At 33.5% G+C, this 18,009-nt stretch overlaps 1 protein-coding gene across 1 annotated transcript; it reads right to left on the reverse strand.

The window, feature by feature from the left end:
- Positions 1 to 348: 348 nt before the first annotated feature.
- Positions 349 to 11,209, reverse strand: LOC143557829 (exocyst complex component SEC3A-like). The gene is made up of 20 exons (XM_077046804.1): positions 11,097 to 11,209; positions 9,030 to 9,141; positions 7,883 to 7,903; positions 7,698 to 7,799; positions 6,408 to 6,545; positions 6,191 to 6,319; positions 5,494 to 5,574; positions 4,620 to 4,694; positions 4,363 to 4,536; positions 3,565 to 3,700; positions 3,419 to 3,477; positions 2,379 to 2,549; positions 2,231 to 2,310; positions 1,520 to 1,601; positions 1,326 to 1,423; positions 1,145 to 1,253; positions 963 to 1,031; positions 809 to 874; positions 648 to 737; positions 349 to 558 (listed from the first exon to the last, which is right to left on the reverse strand). Exons 1-20 carry the CDS (start codon positions 11,207 to 11,209, stop codon positions 448 to 450), a joined length of 2,016 nt encoding a protein of 671 aa, XP_076902919.1. The 3' UTR covers positions 349 to 447.
- Between the last annotated feature and the right edge of the window lie 6,800 nt (positions 11,210 to 18,009).

Below are 18,009 nucleotides of genomic sequence, written 5' to 3' on the forward strand. Positions count from 1 at the left end.
TCCGGTGGCTACGGTGGCGGTCGTTATGCTGGAGCTTTTGGCTACAGTGGTTTGATGGTGACCGGAGAAGGTGACCACCTGCAAAAAAGGCAGTGGTTTCCGGTGGTTTAGATTAGAGAGAGAAAGAGGAACAGTGGAAAGAGTATGGAGTCAGAAAGACGAAAAGACAAAAATACCCTCACATGCGCCTCACGTGAGGGCATTTAACTGAGTTTTTCTAACCCAGTTAGCGTAAAGGACATAACGTGTAGAAAAAAAAAGTTTAAAGGACACCGCCTGCAAGGAAAGGACACGAACCGTAATTTGGCTTTTTTTAAAGGACAAAATTTGTAATTGGGTCAAGAAAAAAAAAACAACTCAACCACGCAAGCAAGCAAGCACATATTTATACATATATCAAATACTTTAAATATTTTGAAAAACATCTATAAACCCGATACTGGAATCCTACATCGACGTTAGAATATCTCTCATCTCTGTAACAGATGGAATTGTCTCGCTTGGGTAGATCTTTGCAACGAGTTGAGCAAAGCTATCATACTTGTCCAAAAATTCTTTCTGTAAATCATCATTTATTTATTTCATTTAGTGACAAAAATAAATTTACTCAACTAAATAAAAAAAAATTACTATGGAATTAAAAATACCTTGCATTTATCCCATAGTGAAGGTAATAATTCCTCAGAGGTCAAGTTTTTTTGCAGCTTTTTATACATTGCACCAATGTGCTTGTCAACCTGTGTATTACAATAATTATATATTGAGCTTTTTAAAATACTTTTACAAATTGTTATATATAATAACTTACTCCTGATAAACTTGATTTCACCACCTTCCTAAGATCCATTTTAGATAATCCAAGCTGGAAAGGAATCTGTAATGAAGAAATGTTTTTTTAACTTGAAATTTGACATAAAGGTATTATTTTATACTTCATAAATAATATTAATTTAATTACTAACCTCTTCAGGAGTAATTGTGTACATCAAATCTTCAATTCTTTTAGCAAACTGAAACAGTCGCTCAAATTGCTGCAAAAAAAATAAATAATAATAATAATAATAATAATAAGAGAACAGTTATAACATTTGAATTGATAATATATAGTCATTAAATAATAATATATAATGATTGTTTAACTTACATAGTAAATAATACCACTAATATGACGCGTGCAAGCTTGTTCATAAGATTCACTCGCTTGATGATAAAATTTAGCTAAAGTCGGAACAACATTTGCTAGGTCATACAAACTGCACAAATATTTACCTTTTTGAATTAAAATAAACGAAAATCATTTTCCACGTGTATAAAATAAAACTTACCTATTTTGGAATGCAGCATAGTTTTCCAGGAGTATAATATCAGCATATTTCGGGTCGGTTTGAGCGATTTTATCCAGAGTTGCAAACATCACACCAATCTGCCAAATAATATTCAATTAAATAATAATCAATAATTTATATACATAAACGATTAATATTATTAAAGAAAATTGGTTTAAAAGGAAAGTGCTTACAAACTTAATATATGCTTGGTCAACTAAATCTCTAGACTGTCCTTGTATGTACTGTTCCATGCGTGTAGCAAGAGTCGCAAATCTACAAAAAATAAATAAATAAATGAAATAAAAATTATTATTATAATAAAAAATGGTGTATATAATAAATATCTAAACTAATTAAATAAAACAAAATTAATTCATCCAAATATTAAAAAACTGTCTATTAGAGGCGTGCATGAAACTGAAAAAACCGAACCAAAACAAAAATCGACGGTTTGGGTTTATGTTTTCGTAAAAACCGAATATTTGGGTTCGGTTTTACATGTGATTAAAAGGAAATAACCAAACCCAAACAGAAAACGACGGTATGGTTTTATGTTGTCATAAAAAACCAAATATCCGGTTCGAATTTGGTTTTGCATGTAACTAAAACCAAAAAAACGTAAGTGAACCGAAAGTATGGTTTCATATTTAATTTTGAACTAAAGTTTGTAGGAATTTAAGAGATAATGTAACCCTAAATATTTTAGGCGAAATATATAAAAATCACTTAATAAAAAAAATTAAGCCCAAATTCAGTATTTTAGAACTCAAAAACCAAAAATTTTAAGCTCAAACAATAAATTAAAAAAAACAAAACCAAAGGTGTTCAAAAGCACAAAAACCAAATTTTTGGCTTTTGGTTCGGTTTGTTTACAAACCAACCCTACTTATTAAATTGTTTACCTAGGAATGTACGATAAGACGCCCATTTGTCGAACGTTCCGTTCGTTCCATTCAATCTGGTGACAGGCTTCATCTACAAACTACATTTCAAGTGACAAATTAGAGGCATGTGTAAAAAAAATGTGGGTCAACAAAAAAGTCAACATACGCGGGTAAACTGTGCGGTAATTCTTCCTTCCAGTGCATCAAGTAAAAGACGCACGTATCCGGCGGCATCAGCTTTCTGACCCGAAATATATTTTTCTGTTATTCCGTGCATTGATATGCACCGTAACGGGTCAATCTTGTATGCCCAGTCAACAACGGCATAAAAATCCTCCTGAAAGTCAACATAATGTTTTGTTTTAAATTAGATATGTAAGCAAACCAAACAAACACGAACAGAACCGTTCATTTAACTTTGACTGAACAAATGATCGAACACGAACAGGTTTTCTTGTTTGTGTTCGATCATGTTCGTTCGTTAACAATATAAACAAACTGTACAAGAACGTAAACGAACGAATGTAAATGAGTTAATACTAGTTAAAGGTAATGTAAAAAATAATGTGTTGAGCCTAATAGGTTAGAGCACAACTAAATTGTAACAGACCAAAAAAATTAAAATGAATATGTTAACAAAAATAAAGTGACGAACTTAACAAATGCAAACTAATGAGCATAAATGAACATAAATGAATGAGCATAGACAAATTTAAATGAGCAAACATAAACAAACGTGTTCATGTTCGTTCATTTAACTAAATGAACAAAACTTATTGTTCATTCGTTTGTTTATCAAACTAACGAACATAAACGAACGTAAGCAAACGAACACAAACAAATTTAAATGAACGAGCATAAACAAACGTGTTCATGTTCGCTCACTTAACTAAATGAACAAAATTTATTGTTCATGTTCATTTGTTTTTTAAATAAACAAACATAAAATAACGTAAATAAACAAACATAAACGGATTTAAATGAACCAACATAAACGAAGGTGTTCCTGTTCGTTCAATTAACTAAATGAACAAAATTTAGTGTTCATGTTCATTTTTCTATTAAATAAACGAACATAAAACAACTTCTCGCTTAACGGTTCACGGGTTGGTCACTGAACGTTCGGTTCATTTACAGACCTACGCACAACGAGTAGGTCAGGCCTTTTTGCATTTAAATGTAATTAATAATAAGATAGCTAAGTACTTGAATTCCATCGAGTAAATCGCGAAGTGACTCGTTTAGTGCTCCAAGCTCCGATATATCTACAAGATTTCGTACAAAAAAGAGGTCAACAGCTTAATAAGTTAAAACGAACGGTTAAAAAGTTAGAACGGCATGCAATATTTTACTTTTAGTGTTGGCGTCATTATCATCAATGTCCATGATCCCTAAATCATCATCGTTTGATTTGTCACCGTTCGCAGGACTTCCAGGTGGCGCAAGTGCAGAAACTCCAAAACACATGAAGTGTGAAAAAAAGGAACTCTGCAAAATAATGAATGATGATAATATTAGTTAGTGCGCTTGTTTCAACAAAACTACTGTTTTAGTCCCTGTAGTTTGTCAAAGATAACCTTTTTAGTCCACTGGTTTTTTTTTTGCTTGTTTAGTCCATTAGTTTCAGTTTCTTCTCAATTATATCCAGATATCTAACACCGTTTTTTTATTTTAGGTTTAAGGCTGTCTACATCTTACCCTCCTCAGACCCTACCATAGCATTGCTATTGGTGGGATATACTGAGTACGATGATGATGTTTTTAGGGTTTTCTGATAAGAGAGAAGAAAAAAAAAGATGAGGGTAGATATTTCTATTCTTTTAATTTTATTCTTGGCATGTCAAGCTTTAACCAAAGAAAAAACTGAACCTAATACACTGAAATGGCAAAGACAAAAAGGGTTCTTTTGTGAAACCAAAGAAACTAATCGTAGGGACTAAATGGTTTACTTTCTTCAAATCCAGGGACTAAAATCATAATGACATAGGTCATTTTGGTCTTTAGGTAACATACAAAAACAAACGGTGTTAGAAGTCAGGCTTTAAATAAGAAGAAACTGAAACTATTAAACTAAAAGGGTTACTTTCATCAAACCACATGGACCAAAATCATAGTTACTCTAAATATAAACTTTTAAATTTAATAATTACCTCATCAACAAGAAGTGGGATAAATATAGTGAGCATTTTAGCATACGCATCTGAAACCGTTGAAGTATCTGCATTATTTACATTTTGATTTGAACCACTTGAATTCTCGAGCCAGACAGTTGGATTCCTTGATGCTTTAGTACTAGCTCTAAGCTCGTTAGCAAATTCACGAGCCTGAAAAATATTGTTAACTTTTTAATAAATCATCTTTTAAGTTTGGTGTTCTGTTTATAAAAAGATTGAGACTTTAAACATACCTCACGCCTTAAAAGTAGGTTAAGGGAGCTACAATAAGCTTTCCTTAAAGGACCCAAACAATTTTTATCGAGACTCTGCAAATTATAATAGGCAAACAGATTATTAGAATCAATAATTTGTTTAATATGATTAACAATTAAATTATACTAATCATAAATAATCTTTTGCATAAAGTAATTTAGAAGGTTGTATGCACTAGCAATTCACTTGGACGACTTTCGACTAGGCTTGTAAACAAAGCGAGTGTTCAGTGAACCGTTCGGAAGGATGTTCGTTTATTTAATAAAGGAACGAACATGAACAAAAAAGTTTGTTCAATTAATTAAACAAACAAACATGAACATATGTTTATGTTCGTTCACTTTTACATTTTTATGTTCATTCGTTTACGTTTGTTTAAGTTCAGGAGTTTACGCTCGTTAATATATTCATTTAAAACTTTTTGACCCATTATAACTAAATCTAGTTTTAGTAACTTTTTAGGCTACACACATCGTTCTTCACATTACTTTTAACTAATTTAGCTCAGTTATGTTCATTCAAGTTTGTTCAGTTATGTTTTTACGTTTACGTTTGTGAGCCATTCGTTTATACCATTAACGAACACGAGCAAGTATACCCTTCATATAATTTATATGTGTTTGATCGTTTGTTCAGCTAAAGTTGAACGAACACAAACAAGAAAAAAAGGTTCGTTTAATTGTTCGTGTTCAATAAGTTTGTGTTCGATAACGAAAGAATGAACATGCTCCACTCATGTTCATTTGCAAGCCTGCATTTGAGCTATTAAAAACGATATACGACACAATTGACAGGTTCATATATGAATGGGTAAAAATTAACGCCTCTAATTATAAAATTATATTAATTAACCTTCAAATGTTGCAAAAGACGAGCATATGTCCTGCATTTAAACCGAAGATCAGCATGATCAGGCCTCTTAAGCTGTCCCCTCTGTCAAATGCAAAACACCAAATTCAAAACTCCAATACCTTAAAACATAACAAATAGTGTGTAAGAGAAAATACATAAACGGTCCTTGTGGTTTGACCATATGGCAAGTTTGGTCCCTAGATTTAAAAAACTGCAAACTTAGTACAAATATTAATTCGAGCGAGTTTTTAACAGAAAAGTGATCTCATGTACCACTCATGTGAGGGCAATTGTGTCTTCTCAAATTTGAACGCTAATAAAATAGTCTTTCAAACTCCAAAACTCCTAGCGTTGACTTCATCACCTTCGATTACGCACTTAACCTTCAATTTTGCACCTAATTGAACATGAAGTCGGCACTAGGAGCTCTTGAGTTTGAAAGTGTGTTTTATAAGGGTTCCAAATTTGGGGAAAAATCAGAACACAATTACCCTCACATGATTGGCACATGACACTACTTTTCCGTTAAAAACTAACAGGGACTAATGGTGCAGACTAAACGTGCAACACTCAAAATGTTTGGAATAAGTTTGCAATTATCGAAATCTGGAAACCAAATTTGCAATAAGATCAAACCACAAGGGCCATTTGTGCAACTTTCTCTAGTTATAAACGAAGAAAGACCTATAAAACAAACCTGAGAGAAGTAACTTTTATCACTTATCATGAAATCCACCAAACTTGCAAAATAGTTTCTTAAAAACTCAGAAGCTCTTCTAACAAAAGTGGTTTTTAATTTGTCAAGTTCTGTCCTCTTTTCTCTGACCTGCAAATTAATGAAATAAATCAAATAATGTTTTATTAAACTATAATATACAAAGAATTGAGGGAAAAAAACTGCGCATATCATCTACCGCTCTAATATTTGCAAAAGTTGGATCCAAATTAGGTGATTCAAGCCCGTTTAATGCACCAGTTAACCATTCACATGCTTCAATGTTTTGAAGCATGCGGGCCTCATCAAAGGACCCGCCCGTTAAACATGCTGCATACTGCAATAGAATCACAGAATTACTAGACTGTTAATTAAATAAAATAATATAAGCTGAAAAGGGTACAAGTTAAATTTGTCAAAACTCTACCAAAGAGTAATTTTAATGCATAAAGCATCCAAATTCATAATTAGACGGGAAAATATAGATCTTTAGTGAATTAATATAGCTTTTTAGGCCTGTAAAACGAGCAAACCGTTCGTTTATGTCGCTTATTTAACAAGCAAACGAGCATGAACAAACTTTTTGTTTATTTAGTTAAATGAACGAACATGAACAAATCTCTTTTGTATTATGTTCATGAATGTTATATATGTTCGTTTGTTCGTTTATTTATTCATTTAGTGCTAGGCCCATTACATTCTTTTTCCAGAATTGTTAAATTGAAGTATTGAACACTCACCCATCACAATTCAGTCTAGTTTAATTACTTTTTTAGGGCCAACATATTAATATACACTAGGGGTGTCACTCGTGTCGGGTTGGCGGGTTGATGGCTTGAAATGTGCAACCTAAGCCCGACCCATATTACTATTCGTGTCAAAGTTCAACCCTAACCCGCACACACACAAATTCGGGTCGACACGAAAACAACCCGTTTGACCCATTTACCAAAATAATTAAAAGACTTTTTAAATAAAATGGAAATAATTAGAGGCGGTACAGAAAATGAGTAATATGGTTGGAAATTGCAACGAGTATTTTGAAAAGGAAAAGGCAGAAAAAAAGAAAAACAAAAATATAACTATCAAAGTTAAATTTTAATTACATAAACAGGTTAACGGGTCACCCCGTTTTTATATGAGTCAACCCGAACCCAGCCCGTCTTTTTAAACGGGTCAAGTTAGTCAACCCGAACCCCACCCGTTTATTTAATGGGGCGTGTTGGTCAACCTAAAAGCCGTTTTTCTCGTGTCTGGTTCAGGTCGTGTCAAAAGTTATCGCCCCTAATACACGCATTTACTTTTGATTGGTATTTGCTAAGTTATGTTTGTTTATATTTGTTCATCTATGTTCAATTCTATTCGTTCGATTACATTTGTGAACCATTTGTTTATAATATTAACGAACAAACACGAACAAATTTAACTGTACATGTTCGATCATATGTTCGGTTAAAGTTAAACAAACGAACGCGAACATGCCTCGTACCTCTGAAGGTATACGCAATCTCTCGAGAAGCTTATCCAGTTCCTCAATTAATGCTTTATTATTTACAGATTGCATTTCCAGCTGGTTATTGCGTGTTTCTATCTGTAATTAAAAAAAAATCATCATTACCGATTAATCACATCCAAAAAACGAAATCTTTTAACATACTTATAATATATACATACCGATTCAATATCCTCATATGTCTAAGTTTAATATTAAAAATCCCAAGCCATTCATCCATGTCATCAACAGCTACTGTGGCTGCCTCAAGCCCAAACAACAACATCGAGCATTTCAATATTCTAGTAATTCAAATCAATATATTTAAAGCATATTTCTCCCCAAAACATATAAAACATAAAAAGAGGCCACAAGAACTCACCTTCTCTGTCTTGGTTCTTGAATCACTTCTTCACAAATCTTAGGGTGCTTCCAACGCGATCCCTACATTATAATGGTTCCCCATTAACATTCTCTATTCCTTATGTATATCCTAGTGTTATATTTATCTCTCATCATCTAACTCATAATTAATTTTATGTGACAATATGTTCCTCTAAAATAACCATTTATAATTCCATATGGTGTTAGGTTTTTCTTAGAAAGTTTCTCACATTTTATTATTATGATTTTAGAGTTCATTTCAAGTGTCACATTTTATTCCTTAAAACACCTTAACAAGTAGGAGTTGGGGGTTCGTTCCTGGACAGCCCCTAGCTCTTATCTAGCCAACTCGATTTCTCTTTTCCAAAAGGCTATAAAATGCTACACATCTTAACTCCTTTTGAAACGGTTTAGCCATACTTGTTAGCCTGTTCCTTTGAATAAAACATGATCTTTTGTTTAAAAACATCTCAGCAACTATAATTCTTTTAACTATATAAAAATTCTGCATGTATTATAGTTTCTAACAATTCAATATGAGGTTTATTTCCTCATAGGTTTAGTTCATCTATACAAGACTTAGGTTTCCCCTCATTATAGTTTAAACACTATCATGACCAGATCTTATTAGCATCATTAAGTATATGTGTGTAAGATTAAACTTATAGCAATACACAAGACTTCCATCTTTCTCTTCCTAGAATTGGTTTGATTAACCATCAAACCTTAGGGTTTTGGTTAATCTTTTCTATGGTTACATGGCCTATCTACTGATTTATCATGCTCTAACCACAAGATCATTAGTATGTTACATTTAAGTTGTTTTTTATTATCCTTAACCATAACCGAACCCCTAAGTCATGGCATGGTTCGGTTGTAAAATTCTGGCCATATATAACACTTTCTAAGCAAATTTTCTTATACTAGAAGCTGAGTTAAACTTACCTTTACACAAGGAACTAATAAGGGATGAAGAAGTTCAATAAATCCACAACCCTTAGCCTCCTCTAACCTTTGTTCTTCAACAGATTCACTGCTGGAGAAGTGCAGCCTCTTTCTATTCAGTTTTAAGTGTAACAAAGGTGCAAGAATGGTGTGACTTCGGAATGGTTAAGGGCTGGTATTTATATGGAATCTTGATCCGTGCAATAACACCCTATTGGTTGATATTAAATCTGATCCAAGGGTCCAAAACACAGCTGCACATTTTTGCTTGTTGGCAGCTCTGTACATCCTACTTTTTATGAATAGATAATAAAAGACCATTATATAATAAATTTTGTGGTATTATCTAATTACGTGGAATAATAATTAGTTAAGTATGGGCTTGGAAGATAAAAGACGGACTTAGATATGGTTATGGGCCTAAGATCCATGGTGATTTCGTGATCCAAGAGAAACCAAGGTGATTTCGTGCACTAGCATCATCGCCAAACAAGAAACACGTATAGATCCACGAGTTGGTCTAGATCTGATCCAAATCAGAACCCAAAAGATATGTTTAGATATAAAGGTTTGGTTTTAGACATTGGTTTGTCTTAAGATTTGATACGAAGGCAAATTGGACCTTATAGTATTAGAAAAACATAAACTTTATAGTAAACGACTTAATGGGTACGATATGGGACGAGCGGGTGACATTCTGACCTTGTTAAAGCGAGAAGGTGAAGTTGTTATGACACAGGACTCGGCGTAATAGTAAAACGGGCCTTCAAGAGACGAAAGAAAACGAAAAGAGCTGATAGGCATGAAAAACAAGTTTTAAATCAAAATCGGAATTCGATTCGACTGGAAACGAGTCAAATCAAGAAAACTCGAACTGACTGGAAGCGGATCGAATCGAATCGGAATTCAACTTGACTGGAAACGGATCGAATCGAATCAGAATTCGACTCGACTGGAAACAGATCGAATCGAATCGGAATTCGACTCGATTGGAAACGAATCGAATCGAATCAAGAAAACTCGATTCAATGAAACTCGACTCGATTAGAATTTACTCGATTCGACTCATCTGGACTTGACTCAAAATCACGAAAAGGTCATTTTATGATGAAGTTTTAGTAAACGCTTATTGACAAAAATAAATTTTTTCTAAGCTGACCCCCCCAACCAGGGCTCTGTCCCTTGGACCCTACTAGGGGCTGCCGCCCCTAGGCCCCACTACCAAGGTGTAACACCTTGAAAATACCCCATCTAAATTTGGGCTAAAAATGTCAATTCTGAAAGTTAGAGGGTCAAAAATAAAAATCCTGATTTCTTTAGTTCTTTGCCTTTGCAAGCTGATACTGAAACTACTTCGCGCTATGCGAAGTAGCTGGAACAGAAACCAAGGTAAAGGAGTTTCGTGCTAGGCGAAGTAGTACTTCACACTTGCGAAACCACGTTAAGTAATCTGATACACGTGTCCAACCACGTATCAACACGTGGCACGAGTATACAAGCTATGTTTCCTGACATGTCAGAAGACTGCTTCGCATGACGTGAACGACAATGACTTGTCCTTCGCGCTATGCGACGGAGGCTGAAATCAAGTATAAATAGGGCAGCTACGGGTTTGAACCAACTCATCCCAAAACACACTTAGCCTAGAAGTTCGTGCCACAAGTTTCTCGGCGTTCCAACGGCTTGTTTTCACGAGGTTTACGCAAGAAACGAGATTCCGAAGCCCTGTTTATGATCAACCGTCTTATTTAGCGAAGTCCTACTGACGAGTTACCGATCTTTTCTTGTTCTCATTCTCGAGTGATCGATTAAGGTAGGAATTTTGCTTAAGTTACTTTATTACATAGTTATTTAAGACCTAGTTAAGAGTATAGTCGTTAACTGTAAATGATTTCCAAATGATGTTTTTGAAACTAATGACGTTACTCTCATAAGAAGTAATGTTATCAAAATTATATATTTTGACGGGCATGTAGTAACTGTAAGGGGGATATCATTAGTAGATGCTTCTTGCCTAAGGTAAGTAATTCGTACAAATCTCAATAAATGCGGGACCCGTTTACTTACCTGGAGAAACTTGCCAATGTGATATAACCTATTAAGCCAAAGCATGCTATATCGGAGAAACTTGCCAATGTGATATAACATATTAAGCCAAAGCATGCTATCCCAAACGTCATAGATAAATACAAATATATTTTCATAAATGACTATAACTCTATCGAGGTTAAATTAGACTTAAGATCTGCTGATTATCAAGAAACACCATCAATGTATTTATGAAAACCTATTACAAATATAGTTAACATCATACTGATAGGAAAGGTTTCCAAATGACACCGAACTGACAATCACATGTGAATATGTTAAACCTTTTACCGACTGAACTATTTTTACTCTTGTAATAAATAGGTTGTTTATTGCAAAGAGTCTGATAAGTGTTTGCATGAGATTATATATCTCCAAAATTATTATAATACAAAATAGATAATAAAAGCAACTCAGACCGATTACACATGTGTCTGGATCCATACATAACTGACCAATGGCATACAAGACCAAGTCAGTCATAACCGGTTCTCCAATTAGGGTAACATAGCTCAGGGAAGCTGTCTCCAAACAGGGGCTATGTAACTCTGGGAACTCTTGAATTGTGTGTTTAGGGCAGTGGTACAAATCCTAGAAATGACAGTCGTTCCTGCTGAGATTGTGAAACAAAAAACTATGTATTTAACGACTGTTATAAATTATTTTATATAGTCAGTCAACGTTTCACCAGCTCATCACTGACGTATTTTTCCCAACCCCTTGCAGGTAATTAAGTGCAGGTAGCAATAGACAAGGATTAGGAGTCATGAAAATAGAAGTTCACCACACAAGATGGCTCAATTTTCAATATAATCCTTGTAGCATTATAAAAATAATATTTTGTAACCGAATACTTGGGTGTTTAATTCCAGAGAAAGTTTTCAATGTAAATTAATGTTTTATAGAAGTCTTCCACTAAAATAAACCCACAACTCTGATACATTTACAAAACATGTGCCAACTGGGTGTCACGCTCCTACGCCCTGAGGTGGGGTGTGACATAGGGGCGCTGGCCCCTGGACCCCGTTCATTAGGAGCTTGACTAACCTAGAATATGATTTAATTAGGAGTAGCTAAGTGACGCTTGTAACTTGTTAAAAGTTAGCTATGCCTAACTGAAGAGAGGTATGACCTTAAACTCCGAAAGGAATAGGATTCAGATGAGGGCAGATCCTGTAAGTGTTGATCCAAAGCCTTTGCACAAACAAGCTTCTTTCAGCTTTTCTGGAATAGGATTTATTTCCATCCTTTTTCGGTACAAGGCTGCATGTTCTTCAGGATCAGTGGACCAATTATATAATTTCAAGCTAGGGGCAGTGAAGCGCTTAAGTTTTTCAGCATCACAGATTGGAGGAGCGAATCTGGATATCTTATGACTCCCAACTAGCATTTCAGGGATGGGTTTGATAACTCCCGGTACACTGGATATCATATTAGGTCTGAGTGTGACGTACAGATTGCTCAAACACACGTGACACTATTCGGTGACCATAATAACATTATTTAATTTAAATCATCATGTAATACAAGTTTATCAAATAATACAAGTTGTAAACAAATAAATAAACGAAACGATAAGTTGTTCTTTGAATATCCTATAAGCATGCTATGTGTCTTCTAACCTTCATCCTCGTATCTCTACACTTGTAGCATATGTATAAAATAAAGTCAGCTATGAACATAGCTCGTGAGATTCCCACATTTTGATATAATACGTAAAAATCATACAATTCCATGAAACTTGTGAAATGAACACATAAGGGTTCTTTACACTCGATGCAATGTACTGAGTGTAAAGAACAAACGAAGGTCTTTTCCAGTTGGGGCTACCAACGTACTCGGATATGAGGTCCCTGTTCCACTTCGATACAAATGGACCTGAGTGCAAAGGGGGGGCGTATGATAATACTTATTGAGACAACCACTTGAAATCCACGTATAAAACAAATAAGCAAGTAAGCACACAAGTTCATGATATGAATTGTAGTTTGAAAGCAAAAATTATAATTCTTGAGGTTTGATAGGATACATGTACAATCCCCAAAATATGAAAATGTTTAAAAAAGGGTTATGAGAAACTCACAACGAAATTTAAGATCAACTTGAAATAAAAAGCGAAAGCACAATAATGAAATCGAAGCAACCGAACTTCTCGAGCTATAGATAAAATAAAAAAAAATCTGACTACCGAGATTGTGAAAGTGAAATAATTTAGTTTTAGGAGTTAAGCATTATTTTAATGTATTTTATTAGCATTTTATAACATTCTATAATATTTTATTGTTTTTAAGTCTTAACGGAAATCTAATTATTTTAATATTGCCACTATGAAAGTTACGATAATTTCAAGGTATAGATTTTAAATAGAAATTTTATCTTGCAAAGTAATTACTTTGAAAACAAGGAATTAATACAAATCTAATATGAGTAATGAAATCGACTTGAGAATCGAGTGTTTATGTACCAACATAACTTTTCAAATTTTCAATTAAAACTATAATAATAAATGAATTATATAAAGAAAACGAATTAAAGATAGACAATTCATGCATCACCATGACTTTTCGAATTCTCAATTTAAAACACACGAGAAAATGAGTATTGAAAAATCGACTATTCATGTATCACCATGAATTTTCGTATTTTCAATTCAAAGTATAAGAAATAATGAATATATACAAATAAAGAAAACGACTTGAAACTCAGCTATTCATGTATCACCATGACCTTTCGAATTTTCAAATTATAATAATAATTGAATTTATAAATTAAGAAAACGGGTTAAAATTCAATAATTTATGTACTAGCATGACTTTTAGAAATTTCAATGAATATAAATACAGAAAACGAATTGAAACTCGAGTATTCACATATCCCAATGACTTGTCAAACCCACAATATAAACGATTGAGTGTCGGAATCACACGTTGTATGAATCATCATAATTTGTATGTTCCAATAAAAGTAAAAGTGTGTAATCAAATCGAACCAAAAGTTGGGTATTCATGTATCACCGCGACTTGACAAACTTTCAGTTAAAACATATAAATCAAAATGCGTAATCAAATCGAGCCAAAAGCTGTTTATTCGTGTATCGCCACGACTTGTCAGACTTTTAGTTAAAACACATTGTAAAACATTGAGGGTCGGAGTCACACGTCGCATGAACCACCATGACTTGTGTGACATCCTTAGGAGTGCAACCATATTCTTTTCACAAAGAGAACATGGTCACGTTTGAAAGCGTAAAGTTGCGATTTGTATGGCGTTTGGTGTGGAACGATTTGGCTTAATAAGTTTCATGCCTTTCCCAAACTCTCCAGGTAAGCAACCAGATCCGCAACTGATTGGATTTGTGCGCATTGCTTATTCTTAGGTTTCATGAACCTTGGTGTCAAGAGTTCAGGAAACAAGCATGTCCCCATTACAGTTACTACGAACCTGCCACATAGAACCGTCTTTAAGAAGATGAAATATCGGAACACCGAATTTGAAAATTGCTTGAAATTGCTTTTGAGAAAACTTGTTTTAGACCTAAGCCTTGGACTTGTGTGTGTATACTTATGTTCATGAGGCGATAATGAAATCAACAGTACAGTAATACAGTAATAGTAAGTGCATTTAAACAATCAAGTAGAGGCTCACATAATTCTATCATGTAACTTAGACATTTAAAAAATAAGCTATAGTTACCTTGAACACTACGTCTAATGTCCTATCTTATACCCACGGCTCTAATACCAATCTGTAACACCCCGGCTAAAGCGGAAACGCCTGAGTGTATCGTACAGATTGCTCAAACACACGTGATACTATTAGGTGACCATAATAACATTATTTCATTTAAATCATCATGTAACACAAGTTTATCAAATAATACAAGTTGTAAACAAATAAATAAACGAAACGATAAGTTGTTCTTTGAATATCCTATAAGCATGCTATGTGTCTTCTAACCTTCATCCTCGTATCTCTACACTTGTAGCATATGTATAAAATAAAGTCAGCTATAAACATAGCTGGTGAGATTCCCACAGCTGGATATAATACGTAAAAATCATACAATTCTATGAAACTTGTGAAATTATCACATAAGGGTTCTTTACACTTGATGCAATGGACCTGAGTGTAAAGAATAAACGAATGTTCTTTCCAGTTGGGGCTACCAATGTACTCGGATATGAGGTCCCTTTTTCACTTGATACAAATGGACCTGAGTGCAAAGGGGAGCGTATGATCATACTTATTGAGACAACCGCTTGAAATCCATGTATAAAACAAATAAGCAAGGAAACAAGTCCATGATATGAATTGTAGTTTGAAAGCGAAATTTGTAATTCTTGAGGTTTGATAGAATACATATACTACCCCCAAAATATGAAAACGTTTAAAAAGGGGGTGTGAGAAACTCACATTGAAATTGAAGATCAACTTGAAATAAAAACCGAAAGCAAAATAATGAAACCGAAGCAACCAAACTTCTCGAGCTATAGATAAAATAAAAACAAAAATCTGACTAACGAGATTGTAAAAGTGAAATAATTTAGTTTTAGGAGTTAAGCATTATTTTAATGTATTTTATTAGCATTTTATAACATTCTATAATATTATATTGTTTTTAAGTCTTAAAGGAAATCTAATTATTTTAATATTGCTACTATGAAAGTTATGATAATTTCAAGTTATAGATTTTACATAGGATTTTATCTTGCAAAGTAATTATGTTAACGAAATCAAATTTAACGATTTATAAAGCTATCGCGTTTAAAGTCAACGAAATAAAAGCTATCAAATTTAAGTTAAACCCATTAAAACAAATGAAGTAAGGTTAACAAATTTAAAGTTTAACAAAGAATTATTATTAACGGATTGAAAACTTTATGAATTAATCTAATTTTAACGGTGTAACGAATTATGAAGTTAATAGAGTAACGGAAAAATGTAAATTAATTTTTAAATGGTTTAATGAGTTTGATAGTTGGGTTTTATTTGAAAATAATAATTTATATTTTATAAAAATTTTATTTGAGTTTAAAAGGATTTTAGTTGATTTATTATGATTTTTAATTTATTTATTGAATTGATATTGATAATATATAAGGAAAAAGGTTTAAAAAATTTAACAAAAAAATGTGTATTAACCCGGGTTGGAACCCGGGACTTTTGCTTGGTATACTAATGACTTATCCACTAGACTAGATTGAATCTTTTGTTATAGTACAGGAACAAATTTTATTTAAAGTACAACCCAAGTTCATCTCTATCAATCAAACCCTAACTTCTAAATTCATTCAATCGGTACAATGTTTGGAGAAATTAACTTAGGGGTTTCGATTAACGGCTTGAAACGAATAAATTTCATATATGTAATACTTGAAATAGTGTCGGGATGATGGAGAACAAGAGTTGGCCGGAATCGGACAACACGAACCAATTTAAGATTATAGAGAGTATTTTTAGAGAGGATTGAAGATTGGTACGAGTTTAGCAGAGGGTGTACGTCCTATTTATACTAGTGATTGGAGTCTATTACATTCAATGAGCTTAATTACGATTTTTGTAAACTTCCGGCCGTAAATCGTGATTTTAGTCGATGACTAAGGGATGTTATAAGGCAATTAACAGGTTGATTATAGTTTATTATTAAAGTCTACAGTCGTTATACAAATTTTACGGTTCAAATGCGAGAGTCATGGAATGATTAATGGGTGCTGGACGATTTTCTAGTGGCCAGAAATATTGGCAGGAAAAACATGGGAATAGGCTGGGAGGGGGGTGTTTTATTATAAAATTATTATTTTAAATCAATTTTTACACATTAGCCCCTCTAGTTACATAATATATTAAAACAGAATTTAAATTATATTTACGATTTAAACCTTGGACTTTGAAAAAGTGTTATGAATGAAGTGGAAGTTATTATATTTGGATTTTCCAATTAAACCCGGCCCGAATAATTTATAAACGTTTAAATAAAGGCTTACAATCTCGGGAATTCGTTATTTGAACAAGATGAATTGAAACCGTATAACCGATAAACGTACATCCTTTTGGAACATTAAATTAACGATGAACGTTTAACGCAAATGCAATAAAGTGACAGACTGTGTGGTTTAACGAATACGAATAAAGCGACGAATGCCACATAAAATACATGACACGAAAATTGAGATTAATAAATGACATTATATTATACGTATATATTTATAAGTAAAACCGAAAAATTTAAAAAGGGTCGGGTTTTCGGGTTTGAAAAGTAACGAATGTTTCATGTTCCGCGAAAAGTTTTAATCACTCCGATATTTAGAACTGTGTTTATGAGTAAATCCAACGTGAAAGTAGGGCATACGGGCTCGGGGCTTTACAAGCTCACAAAAAAACGTGAATGTGAGTATGATTTGTGTTTGATTGGCTCCTTGATTATGGATGTGACTTAACACGGACTTAAGGGGTAATGTTCAGGTCTTGGAATGTTTTAATGGATTGTAAAAGACCTCATTTAAGCTTAGTTTCTTACACACAAAGCTGGTGATGCTATGTTGACCTATACTCTCTTTTTCCTATCATAATGGTGACAGTTTAGAGGCTGACCAAGAGGGGAATTGTTATAGTCCTTGGATGTCGTTTTAAGGTGGCATGACAACCCTATTCTCAGCAATAACCTTTGCATTTATCATGCATACATATCTCCACATCATAAACCTATTTTTCATGCTCCCTTTTACACCCACAATGGTGAGAGGTAAGAGGTTCCAGGTGGGGAAAGGATGTGCATTACTTTAGCATATAGAAACTATAACCCTTTCATGTTTGTGTCAAGTCTTGGTCCTATTTTTCCCATAATCGAGCCTAGCATTGGGAAAGATTTCTCTTGAAAGGCTCAAGTTTAAAG

This window comes from Bidens hawaiensis, unplaced genomic scaffold (assembly GCF_021521415.1).
Source record: "Bidens hawaiensis isolate Kalapana, Puna unplaced genomic scaffold, B.hawaiensis_p1.1 tig00019200_1, whole genome shotgun sequence".
Taxonomy (NCBI): Eukaryota; Viridiplantae; Streptophyta; class Magnoliopsida; order Asterales; family Asteraceae; genus Bidens; species Bidens hawaiensis.